The sequence below is a fragment of the Triturus cristatus genome, chromosome 9 (genome assembly GCF_964204655.1).
Source record: "Triturus cristatus chromosome 9, aTriCri1.1, whole genome shotgun sequence".
Classification (NCBI taxonomy): domain Eukaryota; kingdom Metazoa; phylum Chordata; class Amphibia; order Caudata; family Salamandridae; genus Triturus; species Triturus cristatus.
Window position 1 is genome coordinate 999,801,082 of NC_140592.1, and position 26,141 is coordinate 999,827,222.

General features: G+C 43.5%; 1 protein-coding gene across 19 annotated transcripts in view; it reads right to left on the reverse strand.

The window, feature by feature from the left end:
- Nucleotides 1–26,141, reverse strand: part of NRXN3 (neurexin 3) — a 2,213,138-nt gene that overhangs the window by 323,085 nt on the left and 1,863,912 nt on the right. For all 19 annotated transcript variants that reach the window (XR_014968865.1, XR_014968864.1, XR_014968862.1 and 16 more), the window contains one exon: nt 21,947–22,128. Coding sequence is in view for 14 of the 19 variants with exons in the window: in XM_085626627.1 (XP_085482753.1) it covers nt 21,947–22,128 (182 nt within the window). In the remaining 5 variants the exon portion in view is untranslated. The remainder of the gene's footprint in view (nt 1–21,946; nt 22,129–26,141) is intronic.

Here is a 26,141-nt window from a genome sequence, read left to right on the forward strand (position 1 = left end):
GTTAATTCGTCTTTTTTTAGCATGTTTTTAATAGCATTTGATACATGATGAAGCATATGTGGATATCGCGAGCATTGTGCGGCCACCATGTCTGGCACATCATCTAGCTAAGCCATAGAATGTTAAAGCGATCAAATGCATGTACTGAGCATAATGAAAAAGTACAATATGTACCTATATATTGAACATCAAATAAACAGCAGTATAAAAAACACAAGGCGGCAGTTGATGATGTGGGAGACTCTCCCTGGCAACCCACCTAGACACTGTGTGCAGAGGTAAAAAAGGATAACATACAAAATGGGCTATGAGGACTACAGGGACGGGTGAGGAGGAAGTATCAGGGTAACCAGCCCCGGTGTGGGGGTGGGTGAACGCACAGGGCCCCAACATTCTGACGCACTGCCCAGCCACTCCAGAGTACACCAAAAAGGAAAGAGTACACCAAAAAGGGAACTCCTCACCCGAGTTCTAAATCTGGACCAGCATGCAGCCCAGCTACACAGGGTGTCTCCAACTTCTGACCCCCTGAACCGGGAGAGAGGGTAGGCTCCAGCAAATCTATCTCCGACAGACCATTCAACATACCTTCCCATATTTCCAGATCCCGCTCAGCATTCTCATCCATTCGCACAGCTCGCAGATGTCTCTCCTCGGCCACACCCATCCTTGCAAGTCCGTCAGCCATTTACCGTCAACCGGGGCAGCAGGCTGTGTCCAGTGTATAGCCACCCTCCATTTGGCTAGTACCAGTCCCAATAGTCTTGGTTAATTAAAAATCTCCAGTTTGGTGTGGTCCTAGATTAATTGCAGAAAAGGTGGTCTCGCCCACTATAATTACTATATATACATGTAGCCATCTCCACTTAAATCTGAAGAATAAATCTTAGCCCATACTATTGTACACCAAAACCCAATGCACATATGGTGCATACCGTACACTAGCCACAGTATCTCTCACATTTCTTGAGCAGGCGGCAGAAAGTGTGGACAATGGCCATCCCCACAGTTGATTTACTGCAGTTTCCAATTTAGACAAATCCGCAGCCAGAAACTCCTCACATTGACCCAAATGTAAGATAGAATCACGGAGGAGAATGGAGAAAGCGACATGGCAAAAGAAGGTAATGGTACTCAACTCCAGGTACTGCTGCACAATTGACCTCCTCACCCCCACTGTAGGACTCGTTCCCTCTGACCACAACCCTGCTCCACCCTGCACCGTCTTCCGCATCTGTCTTTGACTCATACTCTGAGCCATGGGAATTGAGACCCTGTTGTGCTTCCACTAAGCAGACATCATCGTACTGCCCATTCTAGCTTTCCGCGATGCCTTTAGCCTCGATTGCAGCCAGCACATAGCAGTGTCCTGCCACTTCTATCCCACTGCATGCATGCTCCCCACCCTGGATCTGTGAGCTCTGCATAGGGTCCTGGCACTATGGATGAACCCTGTTGCTCCCTTGTTTTTTAGTTTTTTTTCAAGATGGGCGAGCTTGCGGTATCCAAAACCTTGTCCTACATATTATTGAATCAAATAACATGTGTACTGTATGGCTGCACTGTTGTTTTATTCAAAACATTAATAAATAATTGAGACAAAAAAAAGTTTTTAGAACACGAGCATACGAAGCAAGATTCATACATCTTGGAATAAATGTGCTGAATGGCACTCTGCCAAATAAATGTGATACAAATCTGCCTCCCATTGATGTTCTGTCCAGAAAACAGCAACACCAATGTACAAAATCCTTCTGCGGCTGCATGACTTATAGGTCTGTAGGTTCTGCAGGGAGCTTTCTCCCTGACTCTATGCCTATATGACTTGTGTTAGCTGAAGCTTTGCGGGAGGCTCCCTCTCACCTCCCCGCGCCCCTACTACACTATGCTGTTACAGCCTTTGCAGAGGAGGGAGGCCCTTCCATACGCCCGACGTGTTACATCCAGCTAGGTGCCGCAGAGAGCTCCCATTCACCCTATATGGTTGTAAGACTTTATTCCTTTATCTATGCATACTTTATGATAAACATAAGGGAAATTGCATTGGAAAATGTGAAGAACATTTTATATTCCAATAGGTTAGAAACCCTGAATCTAAGACATTATCGCTTATGTAATGTTGAATAACATTAATATTGTCCATTCTCTGTTAGAAATGCTTCAAAATAACTCTTAGCCCAATAGTGATGAGATGTATAGATCTCAACAGCCATGTGGATTGTGATCTTTTCCAGATGGTTGACAAATTGGTAATATATTGACTGCCCCTAGCACTGCTTCTCCTTCCGCACAAGTATGGCGACGTAGTTACAGCAGTACAATCTTCCCATGGATATGCATGGAGTTCAATTAAATAGATTCATAGAAACTTAGGTTATGTCTCAAGACATGTACATTAAGGAAAGCCAATATATGTAATATAATTCATACATTTGATGTGGGATCAAGGATTTGAATTCCCAGGCGCTTACTCTTCATCGCTTGTTCCTGACTTCCTCCTCATTGCACTTCGTGTTCATCCCCCTCCGCTCCTTTCTGCAGACGGTAGATTTTCTAAAAACAGCCAAGAGGTTGTAACCCCGAGAGGATGTCAGAGACTGGCAAGTCAATTAGATCTGAGCTTGTGACAGGTCTCACAAGCAGGCACTCCTTCGTGAGCCAATGAATGACGACCTTAGACCTGGCTCCACCTGGGGGAGCACCACCATGTAAGGCAAGTCTAAAAGAGGCCCCCTTAGTCTTAGTGAGAAGACCCTAGACTTCGCATCTTATTCAAGGGACACGCTCCGTCACTTTGTCTCGGAGCATAGGTAGCTGATCTCATATCATAAACATTGATTGCTGTTATTGTTTTTAAGTAATTGATTTGCATTTATATAGTGCTTACTACCCCCCAATGAGGGTTTAAGTGCTTTACGGTGAGTAACATGCTACTACGAAACCCAAAGTTAGTAGTTAATCTAGTGGTTATTGTTGGTTATTGCCATCAGTGATGTGCTCTCAAGCAAAAATGACATGCACTCACTCCAGGTACTTTGTGATATATCATATAAATACCAGTTAAGTGTGATCATTAGTGGGGGCTCTGTGGCTTCAGGTGAATAGTTGGTGAGATAGATAGGCTGGTGGTGATTAGGTAAAGCCAGCTTACAGGGATGGGGTTTCAAAGACGAGAGGTTGTAGCTGATCTCACAACACAAAGACTGTGCTTGCTGTCACTTTACTTATCTAGTCAATCTCAAATGGCAAGGGCTGTGCTTGCTCTTCACTGTACTCAAGTAGCTGATCTGCCCTGCGGCTACCGAACCTGTCATCTCCATTAAGATTCACAGCGACACCTCAGGTACTGGTTTTCCTAATACGAGACCGATCATATTCGCCTCCCCCACCCCTTCTTCACTTGCCAATGATTACGTTTCCTATGAATCCCTTTGCCTGTCTTCAGAGAACCGGAAAACTACAAACTCAGGTAAACATCCAACTTGGCTGTTGTCCTCATAGCTCTTGTTAGGGGTATTTCTGAACCACAGCAGGCAGTCGTTAAGTTCATTATCCATCCATTAATATTTGATCCATGCATTAACACATATATTGAACATTGTCGTTCTGTAGAGTTCACAAACCTTTTTACTCTGTGTCTAAAATTTACAGAATATGCCTGGAAAAGGCTAGTTTGCCCCGAAACTTGTCAGTGGAAGTGTTCCTGCTTCAGATTTACTTTCATAATATCAATGTTATGTGTGTAAGCGTATTAATGTCTGTATTCACTTTTTAAAATTGGAACTCCAGCTCTTTCACTCCTAGGGGTCTCCATGCTCGGTAAGTGCAAGGGGCATCTTATGGGGATAAATGGCCATTTCCGCATTTATCATGAGGGAAAGATGGTGTTTCCCAGCATTTGGGATATTAAAATGGTCCTTGACATAAGCAGCGTTGTTGCAGAAAAAAATGTGATGTGTAGTAAGGACGATGAGAGCTACTGTGTATTCTAGTCTGGTTATGTACAGATGCATGTCTCATACAGGCCCTCACAATATATGTTCAGCACGAAATGTATAGCATTTCTTACGGCAATTTGAAAGCACGTTCTGGAGTTAAGTATTTGGAAAACAGGAAACTTACTAATCAGACTTGCACATAAAGCAGACTAGAGGAACTGCACATATTTAGGAAGGGAAGTCATGACTTAGGGCCATATGTAGGTAAATTACATTTACCGATTCTTAAATACCGAATTTTACAGATTCGGTATTTATGAATCGGTAAATGTAATGTAGGTAAAATATTACCGAATCGGTAAATGTCGGTATTTTAGAATCGGTATTTACCGATTCGGTAATGGCAACTGGCTTCCCATTCATTCCTATAGGCCTGGAGGTAATGGGGAAGGCATCATCATGGGTGGCAGGGTGTCACATTGACACCCTGTTGCACCCCTGATTCGTCCATGTGTGCACGAATCATGCCCTGCAGGCATGTATGTCTGCCACATTGCACACTTCAAAGTGCACAAAAATGCTTTTTTCCAGCTATTCGTCATTTACCATCAACTTTTAGTTGGTGGTAAATAATGAATCCCCACACCAACGACACACTCCCCCTACATCTCATTTCAGGATTCGGTAAATTACCAAATCCTGAAATGTGCCCCCTACATACCAAAAGCCTAAATACCGGTCGGTAACAGGATATTTACCGAAAATCGGCCGTTACCGACCGGTATTAGGCTTCCTACATATGGCCCTTAATGTCTTGAGGTTTCTAATCATCTGCTGGTCTTCCAAGTACACCTTACTTTGGACTGACCCTAACGATACTTTACTAAAATGTCAGAGGCTGATTCTTCTTAGTAAATATCTGTATTTCCTTGGAGGCCATATTAACTGAGATGATATGAAAAGATACAGAATTAAGTTTCTGCTTCCATTACACATCCCTAAACAATATTAATGTCTCAAAGATCGAACCTCTCCTTCATGGCAAAAATCTTGGCTTTTAAAAGTACCGATGTTGTTGGGCTCGATTTGTTTTTTTCTTAAACAACGCTTTGATCAAACTTAAACCATGGGTAGATGTGCTTAACACCTTTTGACCTGACATTGTCTCATCCACTGTCACAGGTGGCAGTTTTCACCATTTTGATTTGTAAAAAATGACCCTTCTCTTGAACATTTGCGCCCAAATACAAAATAAATGTTTCCTGCCATGAGGCAGATATACTCTTTATTTTACTTTTTGCAGTTTTATATAGAGCAAACTTGACTATTAGAGAGCTTCACGTGACCACCCGATTACATTACACAAGGTCAGATTCATTTTTTTCTTTATTTTTTTTAGGCACAGGGAGATTAAGTAATTTGCCCAAAATCACAGGATGTTGAGCCGGTGCCAGGAATTGACCCTGGTTCCTCAGTTCCAAAGTCAGTAGCTCTTGCTGATAGGGGGCATCTTCCCCTCAAAGATAGTCACAAATGGCTTAGTAGAGTAGATGGACACTGCAAATACAATCTGAGAAGGAAGAATTTACATTGAGTATGGTGCGTGGTATCACACACTCCGGAGAACAACACGGCACAACTGCAATGAGGCCGGAGAGGTGACGCTGTGAAGACATATGATGCCACAACACTTCCCGACATCCCTACTGGATACTAAGATCCTAGAAATTGCTGTGGATTGTCAATGTGCAATAATTCTGGCTCAATTTGAGTTGACATAATAATTCAAAGCAGAAGTACTTGCTGGCAGCATTGTGGATTCATTTGCGTAACGAAAATTGAGGGAGCATCCCTGCAAGGTACGTAGAGGGGCCCCCTCCGGGCTCAATCAGGAGCTCTCCAGCCAGAGTGCAGTGCCGAGGCAGCCCCCTGGAGCTTGGGGCCCCACCGCACTGTGGGGGATGCGGGGGCCTGTGTTACGCCCCTGTGTGGATTCTCAATCGGGAGCAGGACTGTGATAGAGGAACAGCTCGTGCAGGTAAGGGCGGTCGGGGTGAGGGAACTCGACAAACATCGATGAGGGAAAATGGAATAAATAATTAATTTCCCTCATCGTCATCTGTTGAGTCCCACCCCACCCCACCGTGCCCCAAATGCCCACCGTTTTTACCTGCACGAGCCGCTCCTGCAGTGATAACTGCTTTCTGTTCTGCTCCTCAGTCGCTTGTGGAGACTAGTGACAAATCGATTTATTGCATGCCTTGTAGTAAACCTTTGCACAGCAGGACCACTCACCGAAGCACCCTGTGAATGTGAAAGGTGAGATTGACCTGATGTGGGTCGCATGGTGAATGCCAAGCACTGGGGTAAAAGACTACCAAGTCTGTCAGCACCGAGACCCTTCCCCACACCTCCCCCACTTGGGTTTTTATCTTCCACTTGACTTCATTACATCTTCTCTGTGATTAAAGGAAGACAAAACTTTGTTTAGTGCTGATGCAAGCGATCAATTCTGCTGGAGGCGAAGCCCCCCCTTTAAATGTTCACCTAAATGCAAATGTTTGCTTCTCCTGTCATATTTCCAATTTTTGTAAAGAAATGGTACATGGAATTAATCAAACCCAGAGCCGCTCATAGCGATGTGTGGCGTGAAAACTCATTACCACTGTACAAAGCGAGAACAAGTTAATTTCTTTAGCCCCGCAGCCCTGTGCACCATCAGACGGGTGTCTGGTGGAACCTGAGCGCTGAGAACCCAGACTGAGAGCGGGACCAAGGATCCGTCAATGGGTGACCCAAGGGATGCCACTTGTGCTGTGCCGAGCTAGGGTCAACCCAGATAATTGAAAAGTGACAGGCAATATGTAGTCACTCCTGGCGAGACAGAAAGCCATGTGGTTCAACTTGTATTTTTTTTTATATCCCTTCTTATTCCGCCTGTTCTATTTTTTACTTTTTTCATTTCAGTTTCTCCATCAAACTGTCTGTCTATCCAGTTGTGTGCAATAAGAACCAAGCCTAAACAGTATACGTGAGAGACGGATCTACAAATGCCAAACACAGTTTCAACTGACCACCTTGACATCAGTCGATGTGAATTCCAGAATCGTACAGAATGCACAAGCTCTACAGAGTCAAAGATTGGAAAATATGTAGCTCGCAAATAATCATAAACTAAATACAAAGAGAGAGTTTCCCAGGTTTAACCAAAAGGGACCGGGTACATAGAAATTTTCAAAATCAACAAACTTCCCTTTTGAATTCACTCAGATATCTCCCATCATGTAATTTCAACCACTGTATACTGAACCTAAGACAAGAAGTCTGGGCAATCCTAACACAATGAAAATCAGGTATATTGTTGTTTTATTTAAAACTTTTTAGTTGTATCACAAAATGTATTACAATAATGTATCCACAATTGTTTGGTACTTTACAGTAGACAACTTAATAAAACACATTCATGTAGAGACGTAGCAATCAGTTAAAGATGATTCACATTTAACAATACTAATCGTTAATTTTACATAATTGAATCGAAAAATAAAGTAAAACATTTAATGAACAAATCAAAACCACATTTTATATAAAAAAAATTTTTTAAAAATACAGATACAATTGAGTCCTCTTGTCGACGTGTTTCGGTGTATAGTATGATACGTAACACCTTCTTCAGGACCGAAACGCGTCGACAAGAGGACTCAATTGTATCTGTATTTTTAAAAAATTTTTTTTATATAAAATGTGGTTTTGATTTGTTCATTAAATGTTTTGCTTTATTTTTCGATTCAATTATGTAAAATTAACGATTAGTATTGTTAAATGTGAATCATCTTTAACTGATTGCTACGTCTCTACATGAATGTGTTTTATTAAGTTGTCTACCGTAAAGTACCAAACAATTGTGGATACCTTATTGTAATACATTTTGTGATACAACTAAAAAGTTTTAAATAAAACAACAATATACCTGATTTTCATTGTGTTAGGATTGCCCTGACTTCTTGTCTTTGGTTCAGTATACAGTGGTTGAAATTATATGATGGGAGATATCTGAGTAAATTCAAAAGGGAAGTTTGTTGATTTTGAAAATTTCGCAAATAATCATAACATACCATGACCTATATTCTACAATCATTTACTCTTCTAAAAATGTATCCACCAAAGAACTGACCACATTAGCCTTCTATCTTCTCATCACCCTGTCTACCTGTATGTCTATCTAGCTATCCTTCTCTTTATTTATTTTTTAGTTTTATATTGCGCAAACTAGACCCGAGACATCGGGTATAAGAGCGCTTTACATAGCACCAGTTTTGTTACAGAAGGACACCTTCATTTTTGTTAGGCACGGGGAGATCAAGTGATTTGCCCAGAATCACAGGATGTTGAGCGTCTTTGCCGAGACTCGAACCCGGTTCCCCAGCTTCGAGGTTGACCGCTCAAGACCATAAGGCTACATCCATCTACCAGAGTATCTATACATCTATCTATCTATCTATCTATCTATCTATCTATCTATCTATCTATCTATCTATCTATCTATCTATCTATCTATCTATCTATCTATCTATCTATCTATCTATCTATCTATCTATCTATCTATCCATCCATCCATCCATCCATCCATCCATCCATCCATCCATCCATCCATCCATCTATCTATCTATCTATCTATCTATCTATCTATCTATCTATCTATCTATCTATCTATCTATCTATCTATCTATCTATCTATCTATCTATCTATCTGTCTGTCTGTCTGTCTGTCTGTCTGTCTGTCTGTCTGTCTGTCTCCCCTCTCCTTTGCCACTACCACCCCGCCCATTGTCTAAAAACTGAGGCTAGGCCTCTACAAATGCAGTAATCAATCCCCTCTCCAATACCCATGTGAAGTCAATGATACTTGCTGCTGAAAGTAACCCCCAGGCCCCTGGGTGCCAGGCGTGTCTATTGTCTGTCTCTTCTAACACTATTTCCCTGTCCTGAAATCCCATGGGTAGGGAACTGAATGGGAAGTAAGTAAATCTGGTGACCCTGATTTTTTGGTAAGCGGTTAATGAATGGCCTCTACTTGCTCATTGCCAGCTCAAATGTATCCAACGTTTTGCAGATCCTTCGCTCAATGCTAGATTTTGCTGAAGGATCAGTGAACTAAAGGCAGCGTCTTGAGATAACTGGCATAGGAAGGCACTATTTTGGGAATGAAGGAGGGTCTGCTCTGTCTCCTCCGGTGATAGAGGTAAGGTGGTGTCCACACTTCCCTTCAAATCCCCCTCCCTCGTCTATTCACTGGTCTCTTCCTTACACGCCTTGGGTCGCCTCTAGATAACACCTTGTGTGCCTTTTTAAAATCCATGCATCTTTCCTCTTTTTCCATTCTGCTGCCCTCTGGCTGCATTGGGAGCTGGGAAGTGCTGTGGCAAAGGGCCTCATTCCATCTTCCAGGGACGCTTTAAGGCCTGGGCAAAGCGGGCAATTGCTCAGGGACCCCAACTTCCAAAGGACTCCCTGGGTAAGTGAACTGTGTCTCTATTTGTACTCTGTCCATTCCATGTCTCTATCTAAGCCTCCCTCTCGGCCTTCACCTACCTCTGTTCCTTTTTTCCTACCCACTTTCATTTTAAGGATTTTGGGGGTCTTGGCCAACTGTTTTTTAGACCCAGATAGAGTTTAACATAATTGAATATTTTTTGGCATCATTCAGGCTTGAATTAACAGGAAATGGACAATAAAACTCAAATGTGTTCCGTACCAAGACCCCTAAAATATGTCTTGAAAAGGGGCCTCAAAAATTCTTCAAATGACAATGCCATCTTCTCCAGGTGTCAAAATTGTGCGCGCTTTTTAGGTGCTCCTTTCAGGCAGGCCGCCACCATAGACCGTGGGTTATATTTCTTATTTTTTAAGCCTGCACCCCTAATGTCTGTGTAAACTGTGTGCTGTCGAAGAACACACATTTAAGATCAGTATAATCTGATGTCTGGAAAATATATGTAATTTGAGCGATAGCACTGCTTTCTAAAGTGTGCCCTATTTCAGTCAATTCAGTGATTCAAGTGAGCCCACGGTTTATAGCCGCTCGTTGTTTTGCGAGTTGCGCAGGGAGTTTTGCATTCCCCTCACAGGCACCGTTGCAACCACCTGGTCCAAGCAGAACATGCTGAGGATGCCCCTTGGCAACAGCCTGCTCTGTCACAATGTCGTACCCATGTCCTTCCCGGGATCCCTGCGGTGGCGCAGATAACAGCTACTTAGATTCGCCTTCCCTCCCGCTCTTTTTAATTTGCTCAACCGGTTGACTGCAAATGGCTGACCTCGTGGCAGCGCGGCTGAGAATAGCAGCTTCCCAAAGTGCAGCCGCGTGACAGGGAAATGGTCCAATTACGATGCGGCGAGCATCTGTTGGCAGGCGCCGTCCACCCCGCGCTCGCGGGATGCGGCACGAGCCTGGATCCTGAGCCCAGGATTGTAGGGCACGGATCAAAAGAGAACAATTATTTTAAATCGAAGACCAAGAGGCTGCGAGGATGCAGCCTCTAATTGTAGAGGGTCAAGCGCGGGTGCTGTCGTTTTACCTCGGAACGAGGGCTGAATTAGCTCCTTGCTTCATCTCTCTCAGCTAGCGAAGCCTTGATTATCTCAATGAAACAACAGCTGGGTCAGCTCGATCCCTGCTCATGCACCTCCAGGAAGGTGAGATACTCATTAGCTGCCCTGCCCCGGTGCTTCTCCTGTGCTCGCCTGTCAGTCTCCAAGAGCAAAGTCTTGAGCAATGTATTCATTTTGCACAGCATGGACACATGCATGTCTAATGAGTTGGCAGACGCACTTATTAAAAGCCACAACTCATATGCATGCTCAGCAAAGACATGCATGCATGTGCATACGCACGGGCACGTGTGCGCGCACACACAGTCACACAGTGTGAGGCACTAAACAAGCACAGCCTTTTATCCACTGGTCATGGTGCTTGTAGTAGGGTGACCAGAATTTTTAAAGCAAAATACCGGGACATTTCACAAAAATAGAGGAAGGACTATAATTTTACGTCAAGCAAGCGCACAGAATGACAGCGTTCCTCAGCAGAGAATTACAAAACAGGCAATAAGAACATACATAAAATGCAATGTTTAAACCCAGTAGCTTGCCTGTGAATTAAATTGGTTTCTTGGAACAACTATCCCTGCTTTGTAAAACATAAAAAACACCTCCCCCCGTTTTTAGTCGACCGTCTCCAAAAACCGGGACATGAGCTAAATTTCTTGAAATCTGCCTGGACAGTTGGTGAAAAACGGGCACCGTCCTGGCAAATCCGGGATGCCTGGTCACCCCAGCTTCTAGGCATCAAGTATGAGTAAAGGACCTCCCACTTCCTGTTTGGCACTCCCGCACACTCACACAACCATGTCTGCACATCACTGTGGGCACCTGCCAGTGGCTTCCATTAAAGGCGACTTTTTTTGTTCCAACTTCAAGTTTGCCTGGCTCCCCACAAAAGTTATCCCATTAAAGCAAATAAAATGATCTTGCATTAAAGTTTAGATGTTTATGTAAACAGGCTGTGGTGGTGCACCTCACAATATACTTAAATTCCTTCAAAGATAACCTTGACTATACCCTCAAGTTAACTGTGTCCCCAAAGCGATGCGAAGACAAATCCGCAGATGCGTGTACTCGAATGGTCACTAGTGCATGTGGACGAATGCAAACAGATCCACACACACATAATTATAAGGAACCCTCTCAATGAAGTCTGATGCACGAACAAGTATGGCCTTGTATTTGGTAGTCTTAAGACTTTCATGGGTTAAATCGGACCTTCCACCTCACACAGTGCCATCACGTGTCACACAATATCTCCTCCGTTGACATGGTCCCTGGTAAAGAGCCGATATCCTACAGCGGCCCAATGTGAGTTGGACATCTCTTCAGAGAGTGGGTTTCCAGTTCATGTTCAGAGGCTTTGGGCAGCAAATGTCCATCAGGAGTAATACACCCTCCCCAGGACGTCAACAGCAGCCATGGAAGCCTTTGTTTTTCGTTTTTGTGGGAAGGTCAGCTCAAGGGCTGAAGAGGCCTTTTATTCCATTGGGTATTTCCCAGGTGGTTAGAGTTCGTGGAGGCTGGTTTTGAGAGTCCATGGCTGCTCAGGGTGTCTCTGTCCCTTTCTTCAGCTCCCGAGGTCAAATGCAGCAGACACAGGGAAGCTTCAAGAGACAGAGGGATAAAGGGAGGGGCTAGATAGAGAGAAGGGATCAGAGAGAAACAAGAAAGAGGGAATGGATGGATGGAAAGAGAGAGATTGAGCAAAGTCAATGGAGGGAGCGGAGCTGCTTTGAGCATTTTCACCAGGGTTGCTTTTGGCTCACCAGTCCCGACCTGGTCAGCTCGGGTACTGCAGGCCACTAAGACCCGCTTCCTCTGTGGTTGGCCAGAGGGTGATGGGCTGAAAATCTCACCCCTCTCAAATTGCGTAAGTATTTCCAAGGCTGGCAGGTCTGATTTTCTGAACTAAATGATCTATATTTACCCTTCCGCTTCTTCAACCCACTGAATTGTCACCTTGACGCTTTTGGGCATTTGTTTGCATTTGTTTGTCCTTTATAAATTGCCAAATCAAACCAAACAATGAAATCATTCCCTGACACGCTCTCCTGGCTTTTAATGTCACTAGGGAGGTTTGTCCTCCTCCTCTGGAATATTCTCTGTGGTGGGCTCCCTCTTACCGATGCAGTGAATTACACACAGAGAGCAAATGGCTCTTGAGAATATGACATGTCCCAGAGTTGACAGACACTCCATGAATTTTAAGAGGTGAACAAAGCGAATAATAACACATTCCACCCACCTCTGCGCTGCGCGTTTAACCTATTCTACCTTTCCGGGGTTCCGGGCACAGCATTTCACATTCTCTATCAGGGCCACCGTGCTCTTTGCCACAAGCCAGGACCTGAATAAGAAAATCCTTCTCTCATCTCATACCTGAAAGGTGAGGTTAATTACTTCTCCATAAAATAGCCTGGATGGGCATCAATTATGAATCTGTAAGCCAGCGTGACATTCTTTCATTTTTCCCATGCCTCAGACCAGTGGCGTAACGAAAGTTGAGAGGGCCCCAATGCATGGTACACGGAGGGGCCCCAGCTCTGGATTTAATCGGGAGCACTCAGGTCTGAGTACTGTGCTGAGAGGGCCCCCTGCAGCTCGGGGGCCCCCACACCGTGGGGGCTGCGGGAGCCTGTGTTACGCCCCTGCCTCAGACTTCGTGGGTATAAATATACCCACCAAGTCATAGTCTACTGGCATTCTGACTTGGATTTCAAAATCCTTACTTGGGGATCGTAAAGGTCTTCCATGTGCCGTGTGTTCTGTCTTATTCCTTTAAGGACTTCATAGATCTTTCAAAGGCCCAAGATCGCACTGTTGCCAATCATCTCTCTGCCAATTAAATTGTCTGTTGTCTCTTTCTGGATGGGTCGCTGCTAGGTTGGATGAATCCCAATAATCTCTTAACCTAAAATTTGAAGGGTCATGTCTAGGAAAGAAAAGAACACAAGAGCATATATATTTGTATTTTATTGAGGACATTTTTATATATTGTGGATGGATGGGCCTGAACTTTAATGCGACCTTTTATAACTCATAGCAAGGCCATGTTTTCATTGCTGTTGCACTGGTGCATTTGCTTTTGGAAGTAACAAGAATAAGTTGTCCTGCAGATCATTACACTGTAGGTTGTGGTCGAATTTCATGTGGGTGATTGCCCGCATAAAAATGATGGGGCCAATTTAGAGTTTGGGACAGGGGGGCCTGTCTACCCGGGTGGGGAAAGTCATTACAGCAGGGGGTCTACAGTGCGCCATATTTAGCGATCACTGCTGACCCAGCGGGGATCTCTGTGCCGTCAGAAGAATTGCCCTCAAGGCAGTTCCTCCGAAAGAACTGCCAATTTGATGCGTGGCTTCCGTCTTTCCAGCGGATACCTGCCACATGTTTATTTTTTTTCGAGAACACACTCCCAAAGAAGGAGCTAATTATTGAAAAGACAAAAAAAAATGAAAAACCGACACAGCTTGGGAGTTTTCACACAGGGTGTGAGGATATTTTTTTTTTCCAATCTAATGCTATCAGTTATTCCTTGCAGCGATGAACAGAAAAAATAACCTATCAGATCATCTGCTCTAGGTGGGGCGGTCTGATGTCCTTCACTGTTGGCCCGACTCTACTGGGCCATTGGAGGCACAGCCGTCGGAAAGATGACCATTGCTCGACTCATAGCGAAGCAGGCTGATCGAGGGTTTGAAGGACAAGCTACTCCACCCCATTTGAGGGAGAATACCCTGGGCACCAAACTCAGAATTATCCCCTATGTATAAGTCATGCCCTCAAGTACAAAAAACACGGAAGGCATGCCAGCTCAATGTATTATCCATGAAGTTTTTAAAGGGTACTGCTAGTCACTGAGGACTTCCATAACCATATAGAGGAACGAGGCTGATATTGTACAACAAAATTACAGTAGAAACAAAGACTTCCAAATATAATGTGATAATAATACCAACTTCAAAATAGCGTCACAGCAGCGCACATCTACACTTAACCCCTTGCATGCTTCTGGCGGAACCACTCCTTCATGAGCCAAGGGCGCCGTGTGCTCATGACGGAGTGGTTCCGTCATGCTGCGGCCGTTGGCGGCCGCTCCGCCCACGCGGCGCTGTTTCCCCGCCTGTGCGGGCGATCAGCGCAAGTGGGTGGAGTCATGACGGAACCACGCCGTCATGAGCACAGCTCGCCCGTGACTCATGACGGCGTGGTTCCGTCATGAGCATGGCTGCGCCGCGCTCACCCCAAACCCCCCCAGCGCTGCGGCGGAATTCGCGCCGCAGCAAAGGGGTCAAATTGATTCAATCTTGTTTTATCAATATTATGGTCACAGTACATCTGCCAATCATAATTTTGATAACACTATTGTGAACTTCAAACTCCTAAGGCTGTACACTGAATATAGATCCAGCGGCCTGTGCGAAGTCTAGGACCAGGTCTTCCGCAATCGAAAATTATACAGTCACAGCAAGGAAATAGAAGTTAAGTATAGATATGCCCTGACCAATAATCCGGATTCAAGCAAGATTACTCTCGTGCAAAAGCAGTATGCATGGGCTTCGTTACCATTGGTCCCAGAATTTCAGGTGAGATGCATGAAATAACTGAGGCTAACTGATTCTCCACGGCTAATATCATCATTCACTGCAAAGCTTGCAAAAATGACTGTCTACAAAACACGATTTTATAGCCATGTTTTCAGCCACAGTACCTGAGGGCAATAATAAACCATTCAGGAAAGACAGCTGAAACGCTGGCATTTGCATCTGCTACTGAGCACTTTGCACAGTTCTGAAGGCTACATCCCCACGGAGACAAACGATAAGATGGAAAAACAAAGTTGCCAGTATGCAATTTTCACAATGTTAACACTAGGGGGCAGGCTTTGGCCCCAGGCATGTGTCTCAAGCTGGAGAAGAGCGGGGAACATGTTATAGCAATACATTAAGTGCAAAACACGCTTGATGAGACAGGCATTTCTTAGTTTAAAAGTGACCGGAAGTGAGGTAATCATTTAGGAAACTTACAATACACGTAGCATTTTTCCAGGGTAAAATAAGAGGGTAAAGAACCACCAGAAATTACGAAGTCTCAGCACTGACATTGATACTTGTAAGTGATAAAAAAAAGGTGAAGGAATAGTTTGAGATCATTCAGAGTATTTTATATCAATAATGTAAATGTAATAGTGTTGAATGTTCATAGCTGGGTTTTTTTCTAGCTATCCTACTCTCTCATTTTTAGGTCTTAAGCTTCAAGCTGTCTGGTTGTGAAAGATCATGTGTGGGCTATTACACGAGCGTACAGTGAGTTTAGAGTTTGCCACTGCTTCCATTGGCTGGCTTTGTTGTCACTCTTATATTCCTGCTTCTTATTTGATGGCTTTCCATTCTCTTTCTTCCTTTTCTTGTGTTTGTCCCTCCACGGGAGCATACCTTCCTTAACATCCTTTTGATTGGCTGATTTGTACCTTTCCACTGCCCACTTTAAGGGAACCACTTTTTTATTTTTCACTACACTCTCCATGAGAGTGAATGTGCTTTACCCATGTGTTCCATGTTGCCGTCTCCTTTGTGGGATGCTATGTATTGAGCCTAACCCTGCCCCCATGCCTTCTATGTTGCCCTCACCTTTCTTTGCTGTGTTCCCTTTCTCACCCACCAAGTTTTATTTGTTTATTTTATTTAACCCATTCCGGCTCTTTATCCAACCTGCTCCTCCATTGCTCTCCCTGCCCTCAAAGACATATAAAAAGCACACATATAAAAAAATGGAAATTTGCATTTTTTGGATGGCCTGGCAGGTTTGCTATTGGGTGTTTTTGCAATTCTTCTTATTATTTATTTAAAGCTACTGATCTAAGTGACATCACCCATCTTAAATTGGTCCATAAAAAAGAAAATGTTGCCTGCATCATTCTGTAGGCTTGTGCATGCGTGGTGACCAATGCCTGTGCATACATCAACATGCATGCAAGAACCTACAGAATCACCCAACCGACAACAGTGGCCGTATCAGTGTGCATTTTTTTTTGCAGATGCACACAGCATCATCAAAAATCATTTTTATGTTTACCAATGCTCTACAGCATTGCCAAAAAGCCTTGCTGAATCTAATAAGCCACAAATGCAAGACCAAATGTTTTGCCATTTGTCATTAGACATTCTCCTTCAGTTTCATTTGAAAGATGTGGCCTGGTGGCCCAATTCCCAGAAGCCAACTGATCACCAACTCCAGTTTTCCCCAGAAGGATCTCTTGTGGGATAGAGAGGCCCCCAAAGCCGTCCGACTAGTGGAAATATTTACAGGTTAGGGCTGTGCAGCATGACTGCACCCCTCAGGGAAGGTCTGCTGTTCTCCCTTTTCAAGATACACAATCCATAGTACTTCAAATACTGTTCATCTCAACTGGAGCCTGTGATGTCCTGCACAGGATCATCTATCCCAAGTCCCTTCCAGAGAGACTGCCAGGCAATGATTCACATAGTTCCAACCAGGGATTTGTCTGACTAACTTCCCTTTGGCATGGAAATCAAAGCATTCTGGGAGTAGGTTAATCCTCTCTGACTGTGTTACTCGATTGTTTTAGCACCCTGACTATCTCTATTATATACTGTTGATTATCTCTTGCTATGAGTTACTGTCTATTAACATACTCCACCTGTAGGTTTTTTCCTGGCTGCCAAGTGTGCCATGACATCTTGTATCCCACCTTCAGCCAATCCTTTTATCCACCAACACTTTGCAAGCCTGGATTTTTGTACTCATACTTATGATGTTAAAAGTCAAAGTACATAATTGTCAGATCACCCAGCACTACTTGAAGGTGCCACACAGGGTAAGGGAAAATTGGAAAAATATCAGTGCTTAATTTGAGATGTGATTCAAGGGGGGGGGGGCATCCAGCACTCAATTTGGGGGGCTGGCACTTATTTTTCCTCAACAGATTTTGATCCAGAGCAACAGAGTGAAAAACATAAAAAGGGAAAAGAAAGGAAGAGAAAACCAGTGACAAGTGGAGAAAGCATCAGTGAAAAACAACTCATAGGAGTGAGATATAGAGCTTCTGGTGGTGGAATAAATAGGCAGGAGGCAGAATCACAACTACAAAGCCCTGATATTTGGAACGTGACCTTCGATAGCGCAGGCCATGGGCTTCTGAACAAAACTTTGGGCTCTGGCAATTATTCTTGTACAACTTAAGCACTGATAACTATAGCATGCTTTGGATAAAGAACTAGGATCTTCTCATGAAGAAGTCCACTGGGATACTACAGACTAATGGTGTACAGGTCAACAATCCTTTGAGAGAAGGAAATGCCCACTTATCACAGCCTATCTGGGATAGTGAATAAAAGAGATAATGTCCCACCCTCGCTGACCTATTGCTGGGATCACACATGTGCCTATTGCTGGGATCACACATGTGCCTATTGCTGGGATCACACATGTGCCTATTGGTGGGATCACACATGTGCCTATTGCCGGGATCACACATGTGCACATCTCTTTTATTTGGATCCATTGAAGAGAATTCATGAGTCTGAGTGGTACAAGACCTCTTATTGGTACAGCATGCATGCTTCTGAACTGACAACATGAGATGTCTTGGACTTGTTCACCAGATCAGGTCCTCCGAGAGGAAGTTCAATTATGGAGAAAAAAACAAAGCAATGGAGGCTGGTTATAACTAGAAGAAATTGGTGCACACTCTCAAAGGAAACTAGTCATTTGCTTTCCATATTTCATTTTAAGGACTCTTCTATCACAACTATTTTGACGACATTCAACTGTGAATTTTCTTCTCTTATTATGATTTCAAACTTAAAGTTACTGTCTGAAGTTTTCTATTCTTTGCCCAATCTTGGATGTCTTTTCGCTCTCCTTTCTCAACCGGTCCAAAACTGAAAGCCAGTTTAGTTCAAAGACCTTTATTTCAGCTTGTTGGCCATAGAAGCACATAGAAAATACTATGAAAAGTAAAACACAGTGATTGAATCAAATAAAAACACGGGCTTAAGACTCCTGGGAGCATATTCACAAGCCCCTATCGCCACTGGAACGTCACTTTTTTGACGTTCCCGTGGCGATAGGGCCAGCGCCCTATTCTCAAGGCAGCGTTAATCTACTTAACATGGCTTAAAGCCTAGTTAAGTGGCTTAACGCTGCCTTGAGAATAGGGCCCCTTTCACGCTAAATGTAGCGTGAAAGGGGGCGTGCAGTGGGTGTTGCGGTGGGTGTACCACCGCAACACCCATTGAGTTTGACGCTACCGCCAATTATCAATGGCGACGATCATAGGAGGTAGCGCCACTTAAGACCAAGAAAAATCAGGTCCTAAGGTGGCTAAATGAGGAGAAAACCTTTATTTCTCCTCGTTTTTGCTTTTCCCATGTGTGGTGCATATAGCAGAACACATGGAAAAAGCAAACTGACATTTTCGGTTTGTTAATGCACAGGACGGTGCACCTTCCTGTGCATTAACAAACATCCCTGCTCACAGACACCCTAGCGCTCTGGTTCAAGGGTGCCTGCTTTGGTGATAAATCGTGAGATTTATCGCCGTCGATGTGGGTAACGCCAGTCTGCACCACATTGTTGTGAATAGGGTGCAGACTGCCGTTTCCGAAGTGGCAGTGAGATTAAGCCAAGGAGGCTAACGCCTCTCACCGCCACTTCATTGTGAATATCTCCCCTGGTTTAAAACAGCCTTTGAACAATAATCTCGCATGCAGCAAAAAAACTTTAAAAATATTTTTACATTTAGTTGATAAGCTTAAATTAAAAAAAAAGAGAAGCTAAAAGAACCCAATCAAATTCTGGGTCATCTGAATGCAAATTAAAAGTAATGATAAAAATTATGCTCATTATATCTCACTTCGGGACAGCAGCGTTTGTTTGGTTCTTGGGGGAGGCACATATCTTTGCGCCAGCTCCCCACATAGCCATCAACAATCGAGTGAGCCCAAATATCAGTGGCTTGCTCGAATCCGTTTCGGACATCCTAGATGCTACAATGTACTTTGTGATACCCAAGTTCAGACACATCGAAAGTTTCCAGCAGTGCCAGCAGATCTTGTAGGCCGGGCAAAAAAAATACATGACCTAGGGTCCCTTAAGGGGCACAACGTGCCTGGCACTGCAGATCTCCGCTCTTTGTGTTTTTTAGCCCATTTTGCAGTAAATGAGTGAAACATTTTTTCTCCCCTGCTTCTCCCCCATGCATTTGCAAGCAATTTAGGCATAATCTTTGTCTCTCCTATTTTCTTCTCTTTGTAGTCTCTTCTTTTGTAGGCTCCTGTTTTTTCAAAGCCTATAATGTATGTAACAAATTGAGCCCCTTACTTTCCATGTGACTGAGATCATTACCTTTACTCTCATCTGCTCCAGTCTTGATTACTGATCCATGTGGTATATGATGCTCTGCCTTCCCCATTGCTTCTCTGCTTTTTATTTTCAGATCTTCTACTTAAATTCTTGTCCATTTGTAAATTGCTTCTATGTTTCTGTCCCCTGCTTCCCTCAGCTAGTTTCCAACTGACTCCAGTAATCTTTCCATTTTCTCTATATCACTTTTTAGTTCATCTATGATATTGCACTCCTTTATCTATAATATCTCTGTTTCTACAAACAATCTTCCTTTAGTCTATTGGTCTCCCCTGTTCCCCTTATGTCGCATCAATTTCCATTGCTGGCTCAATTTCTCTCTTCCCATCTTTGCTGCCCTGACACAATACTCTTCCTACTCTCTCTTAAAAGGACAGTCCCTGCCCTCTTTACCTCTCATTGCTAGTTTTTAGTCCTTTCTCCATTTTTCATTGTTCAGTTCTTTATGACTGTACCTTTTATCCAACGTGTTTGTGTAAGACTTTGCCAAAAATGCTGTATAGTTACAATGAAATTAAATGAAAATGAAAGATTATTGGATTAAAATTGTGGAAAGCTCCAGGAGAGTCTGAGAGCTATGAACACGTGTGCTTCTGCAAACCAAGGGAGACCACAGGACAACAAAATAAATGCATCACCTTTTCTCAGGAAGAGGCAGGGTTGGGTTATGGGATGACTAATTCTGTGGTGCTTTTGTTTCCAGTCCTGTGCTTCACTTTAACAAACTCAGTTATCTATGAATTTAGTGCAGTTTATTGTTTTGCTATGTTGAGTTGTGCTGTTTGATCCTTTAGAATTGGCTCCCTAGGGCCTAATGCCCCTCAGTGTATCCAAAGTGAAGGCATTCCCAAATCTCACCTTTAGGGCCTGTAATGCCGAAGTAAAGGTGACATCAATGATATTGAAAGGGGCTGCATTTGTGAAGGGAGACTTGGAAAGGTAGATGATTCTTGTCTCAGAGCAGCAATTGCTTTTGCAAAACAGGGCTCACACACGCTCTGCCGAAGCACCTCAATGCTGATCGGCAACAAGCTCTTCTGATCTAGAACTGAAACCCGCACCCGCTATATGAGTCAAAAGTAGTCCCAGGTGAAATTTAATTTGCACTGGTGTAAATAGTTTAATTTCAGGAATTTCGTGTTATGGTTATTAAGTGAAATTCCCAAAATTGTCTCTTGCAGCACAAAAACGACCCAATCATCCAGAATGTAGTCAACCAGCTTTTGTTTGCGTCAATAGATGATTTTTTGGTAGTTTTTAGCACAAAATGCATATTTGGGAAAAAAAATTATGAAAGGAAAGATTTTGTGCTATATATATATAGCGCTAAATGACATTTGCATTTCACACAATTATGTGTAAATTCACTTGATTTTCCTAAATTTCCCCATAATTACGTGAAAGCAAATTATGCAAATTTCACACGCCCCTACACTAAAGAAGCCCACAATATTTCACTACCAAGAAACAATTAGACATGGTCATTGCATCTCGATTATGACTTTTAGCGTTCCTGATATTTCACTATTCTCACAAACACACTCCTTTTTACAAGTGTGCAGATCCTCTTAACAGAAAAACACACACGCACTCTTTCTTCTGTCCTCCCCATTCTCTCTCTCTGCCTCTGTCTCCGTCTACCTCTCTCTGTTTCCTAAGATTCCTGTCGACATTCAGCCAGGACAATGTTTAATTCTCATTACAGTAATTCTGCCATAAATGTCCACCTCTGACTCAGACCCACATGATATAATAACGTTTAAAAATAATAAAAACGTACTATTATTAAATTAGCATCGACACCGTGGGGTTTCATCCCTGACATTCCACTAACACATGTATGTGATTTACGTTTCGTATTAGTATAAAATTGGTATATTTTTCAAATACTGTGTAAAGGTTGCATTGCATCGTTGATCACAATGGGAGACAGGTTTACAAGCCCTCTGCCAGTAATTACGTGGAAGTGTGAGGGAGTGAGCTGGTCCTCAGATTTAGGGGTTCTGGCTACTCACTATATGAAGCTGCAGGAAGTCCCCCAGTCCTGGAGCGCTGTCAATTCGCACAAGAATGGCATCCTTGATGGAAGTGCTGAAGCCCACCGCCAGGCGGTCTGTCCTTGTGCTTGGCCTGTCGTTGGCGGGCCAGGTGTACACAATGAGGCCTCCACTCTTCCCGAAAATGTATGTGGCACCGGCTGCAAAATACAGAAAAATGGAGGGTGGTCATTAGCGGCTCTGCAGGTCCAAAGATGCATGCATTATGTTCATTCGTGAACAGTGACCGCAGATAAAGATCACGTGGAGGTACAAATCTGCCCAGTTCACCATGCAGTGTGGCACCAGAGTCAGTGATTAATTTGTGCCGGTGGTGGTTACCGGAACTCGTTGTTGGGGAACAGGAATTATGTTTAATCATCGGATTTTGACCCAGAGTAAGAGAGAGAAAGTCCAAAGGGGATAAAGAGGTAAAGGAAGAGAGAGGTTGGAACACCAAGGCAAAAGCAGAAAGAAGGGATGGAAAAAGAGGGATGTATGTCGTTACAATGCATACTTTTACAACGCATGCACTTACAACGCATTTTTTACAACGCAACATCCACTACAACGCATTCCATTACATCGCATGACACTACAACGCATTTTTAAAAACTACCTTTACAACGCATTCCATTACATCGCATACTACCTTTACAACGCATACCATTACAACGCATAATATTACATTGCATTTAAGGTAAGTATTGGATAGTATAGGGGTAAAAATTACTATTCTTACTCCAGGGGGTGCAACAGTAGGGTAAGTGTTGGATAGTATAGGGGTAAAAATTACTATTCTAACTCCAGGGGGTGCAACAGTAGGGTAAGTGTTGGATAGTATAGGGGTAAAAATTACTATTCTAACTCCAGGGGGTGCAACAGTAGAATAAGTGTTGGATAGTATGGGGGTAAAAATTACTATTCTAACTCCAGGGGGTGCAACAGTAGGGTAAGTGTTGGATAGTATAGGGGTAAAAATTACTATTCTAACTCCAGGGGGTGCAACAGTAGGGTAAGTGTTGGATAGTATAGGGGTAAAAATTACTATTCTAACTCCAGGGGGTGCAACAGTAGGGTAAGTGTTGGATAGTATGGGGTAAAAATTACTATTCTAACTCCAGGGGGTGCAACATTAGGGTAAGTGTTGGATAGTGTAGGGGTTTTAATGTAATATTATGCGTTGTAATGGTATGCATTGTAAAGGTAGTATGCGATGTAATGGAATGCGTTGTAAAGGTAGTTTTTAAAAATGCGTTGTAGTGTCATGCGATGTAATGGAATGCGTTGTAGTGGATGTTGCGTTGTAAAAATTGCGTTGTAAGTGTAGTGCGTTGTAATAGTTGCGTTGTAAAGGTTGTTCCCCGAAAAAGAGTGACACAGTTCTGACCCAGACACTTTGCCACCCATTATCTGTACAATGTGTTGAAGCTCTCCTGCAGACAATTATATTTTTGCTCATTCCATCGATTTATATAGTTCTTATGGATGACCGCTCACTCGATTCCAGAGATGGGACCTGCCTCCCTGACTCCAAGAGCACTCTCAAAAATCACCCCCTCAACTGGGAGTCTCATCCGACTGATATCCTTAGCTCCATACCGTCCTCTTCCTGTGTGCTCCTATGTCTCCCATTGTACAATCCTCAAATCATGCTGTCGTTGGCATCTCTCGTCGCCCTCCTCCCCCACCAACTGCTGGATGTTTCACTAAGTCATTCTGTCCTCTGATGGCTCCCAGCCCCCCCCCCCATTTAAACCCCCTCATTGTGGTATTATTGACATCTTTTCTTCACCCTCCATCCATCCACTCCTGGATGCGTCATGAATGTGTCACACTGTCCTCTCCCTGTGTGCTACCAGCTCCCCCATTTTATAACCCCCTAATCATGCTATTGATTTCACAATTCTCACCCCCAACTCTTGAGTGTTACATGAATATGTCAAATTAGAAGGATATTGATACTGGCCCTGATCCTTTGTCTTAATTGATTATCCACAGGACCCTCAGCTGCTCAGTTTTCTGTATCCATCTGAGCCGACCCTTTCCGTATGTATCTTTGTCTTACTATATTCAGCAATTCTAGTAGAAATGCTATTGTGCCTCAACAAATGAAGATCTGAAAATCAAAGGGAGGCTGGGCCCTTAAGGGCAGGCCTCTACTCCCAGTGGTTAGTCTTGACTCCAAAGTGTACTGCCGCATTGATTGAGACTGCACCACTCAGACTTGTTGTTCTGCTAATAGCACAATTGTAGTGGGGGAAAAGAGTTTGGGGTCATCACAATCCTGTGTACTGGTGTGCACATTGTCTAGCACCTTCAAGAGAAAGGAGCCTTCAATCAAGTTGACGCTCAGTGTGTATCGTGTCCTGGTTAGCGGTGGGCAAAACTGAGACGTCCTTAACTGTACAGTTTCACAACATTTTCATTCCACTACATCAGCTTTTGTCAAGGGCGGCTCCTCCGCTTTGGCGGAGGAACATTTCCCCACTGCTTAAGGCAGAAAATGAAAAATAAAATGACAATAAAACACTTTTATTTTTATTTTCATTTTCATTGACTCAGCCGAGTTTGCTGACTCCGCCGAGTCTGGGGCGGAGCTGGGCCAGGTCGCAGCATCACCAGCAGGGGGAGGAGGAGGAGTGGGCACTGAAAGTGCGCGTGTCGGTTTGGCCTGGCTGTCCACGGCTGACCAAACTGACATGTGTGCTTGGATATCTCCAGGCTTCTACTTGGAGATATCTGCAGGGCTCAGGAGCAGACGCTCTCAGTCCCTTCTGGAGCGTCAAATCGGCCTGCTCTGCCAAATCCCAGCTCTTCTCTCATGCCTGGAGTAATAGCATGAGAGAAGCGCTGGGATTGCGTGGTGAGCTGGAAGCCTATGTTCATGGGAACAGCAGTGCCGGGAGCAGAGCAGCAGCGAGGTGCATCGCAGGAGCAAAATGTAAGTGTATATTTATTTCTTAATTATTTTTCCCCTAGCTGCCGCTGTGCTGCCACTCTACGTAGAATGGGCAGCAGCCATGACTGGCTTCAGTACCCGCTAACTTACAAAGTAAAATCAGGCACTGACAAAGCCAATAGGTGTGGCCTTGGCACGCTGGTGTTCATTTTTTTTATTATTATTTGAAGTATAACCCTCAAAAAGAAAAAGAAAATATGCTTCCACCTAAACATGGCCGCCATATGCTAGTGATACGAATTTTGGATAAAAAGAAATCACTGATGTGGTTGTTTTACTAGTGATGCTTTTTAAACTAGTAAACCATTAATCGTGCTATTATTATTTGTGAAGGAGAGAGGAATTATTTACCACCTCCCCGAGCACTGAAATCGCACGGCGCCACAGTGTGACTGTATAACGAAATCGTTAAAAATAAGTTAGAAATAAACACCATCTAACTGGGCACCTGAGGTGAAGCTAAAATAAATAGCTGGTATTTAAAGTTGTAATAAAAATATATGAAAAGACACACTTTGAACAATCCTTGTCACTGACGAGAAAAGAATGATTTTAGGCGGATGTGAACAATGTGCACAGGCTGTGTGTAGTCGGTCACTCTACATAAAGGGAGCCAATGGGTAAAATAGGCTCATCCATTGCCCTGTGTCGTATTCTGGTAATTGAACAGACCAATGAGTGAAGCCTGTTGACCAATTGCCCCTCTATTTAAGAATATTATGCATAAATGTTTTTGAAAAAACTATAGTCTGGCTAGACAGCTATAGCTGTGCCAAAGTCCTGACCTTAAAAAGTGGGGCCAAAATGAGCCCTACGCTGCAGAGAGAACTTTCTGCATGAACAGAGAAGTTCCTCAAACTCACCCAACTTCACATGTGTAATAACACATTTGTCCTACCCTTATGCCAGGGGCAGAATATGAGACTGTCAGCGCATGCAACTACTCATCAATGAGCTTTTCTGTTACCCGGGCATGGGTTGGCTCAAAAGTCGCGAAAGAACAGCAATTTATTTCACAGTCAGCATCTCTTAGATAGGAATACATACCCATTTAACACAACTTATAAAAAAAAATGTAATCCCATGTTGCTAAGAAGAAATAGGCTCTGTAGCCATGTGTCAAAGGATTATATCAACCAATTGCTGCTCAGGTTTGAGCAAAATATCCAATCTGCCTGGCCATCGTAATAATCCATGTCAGTTTTCACCACA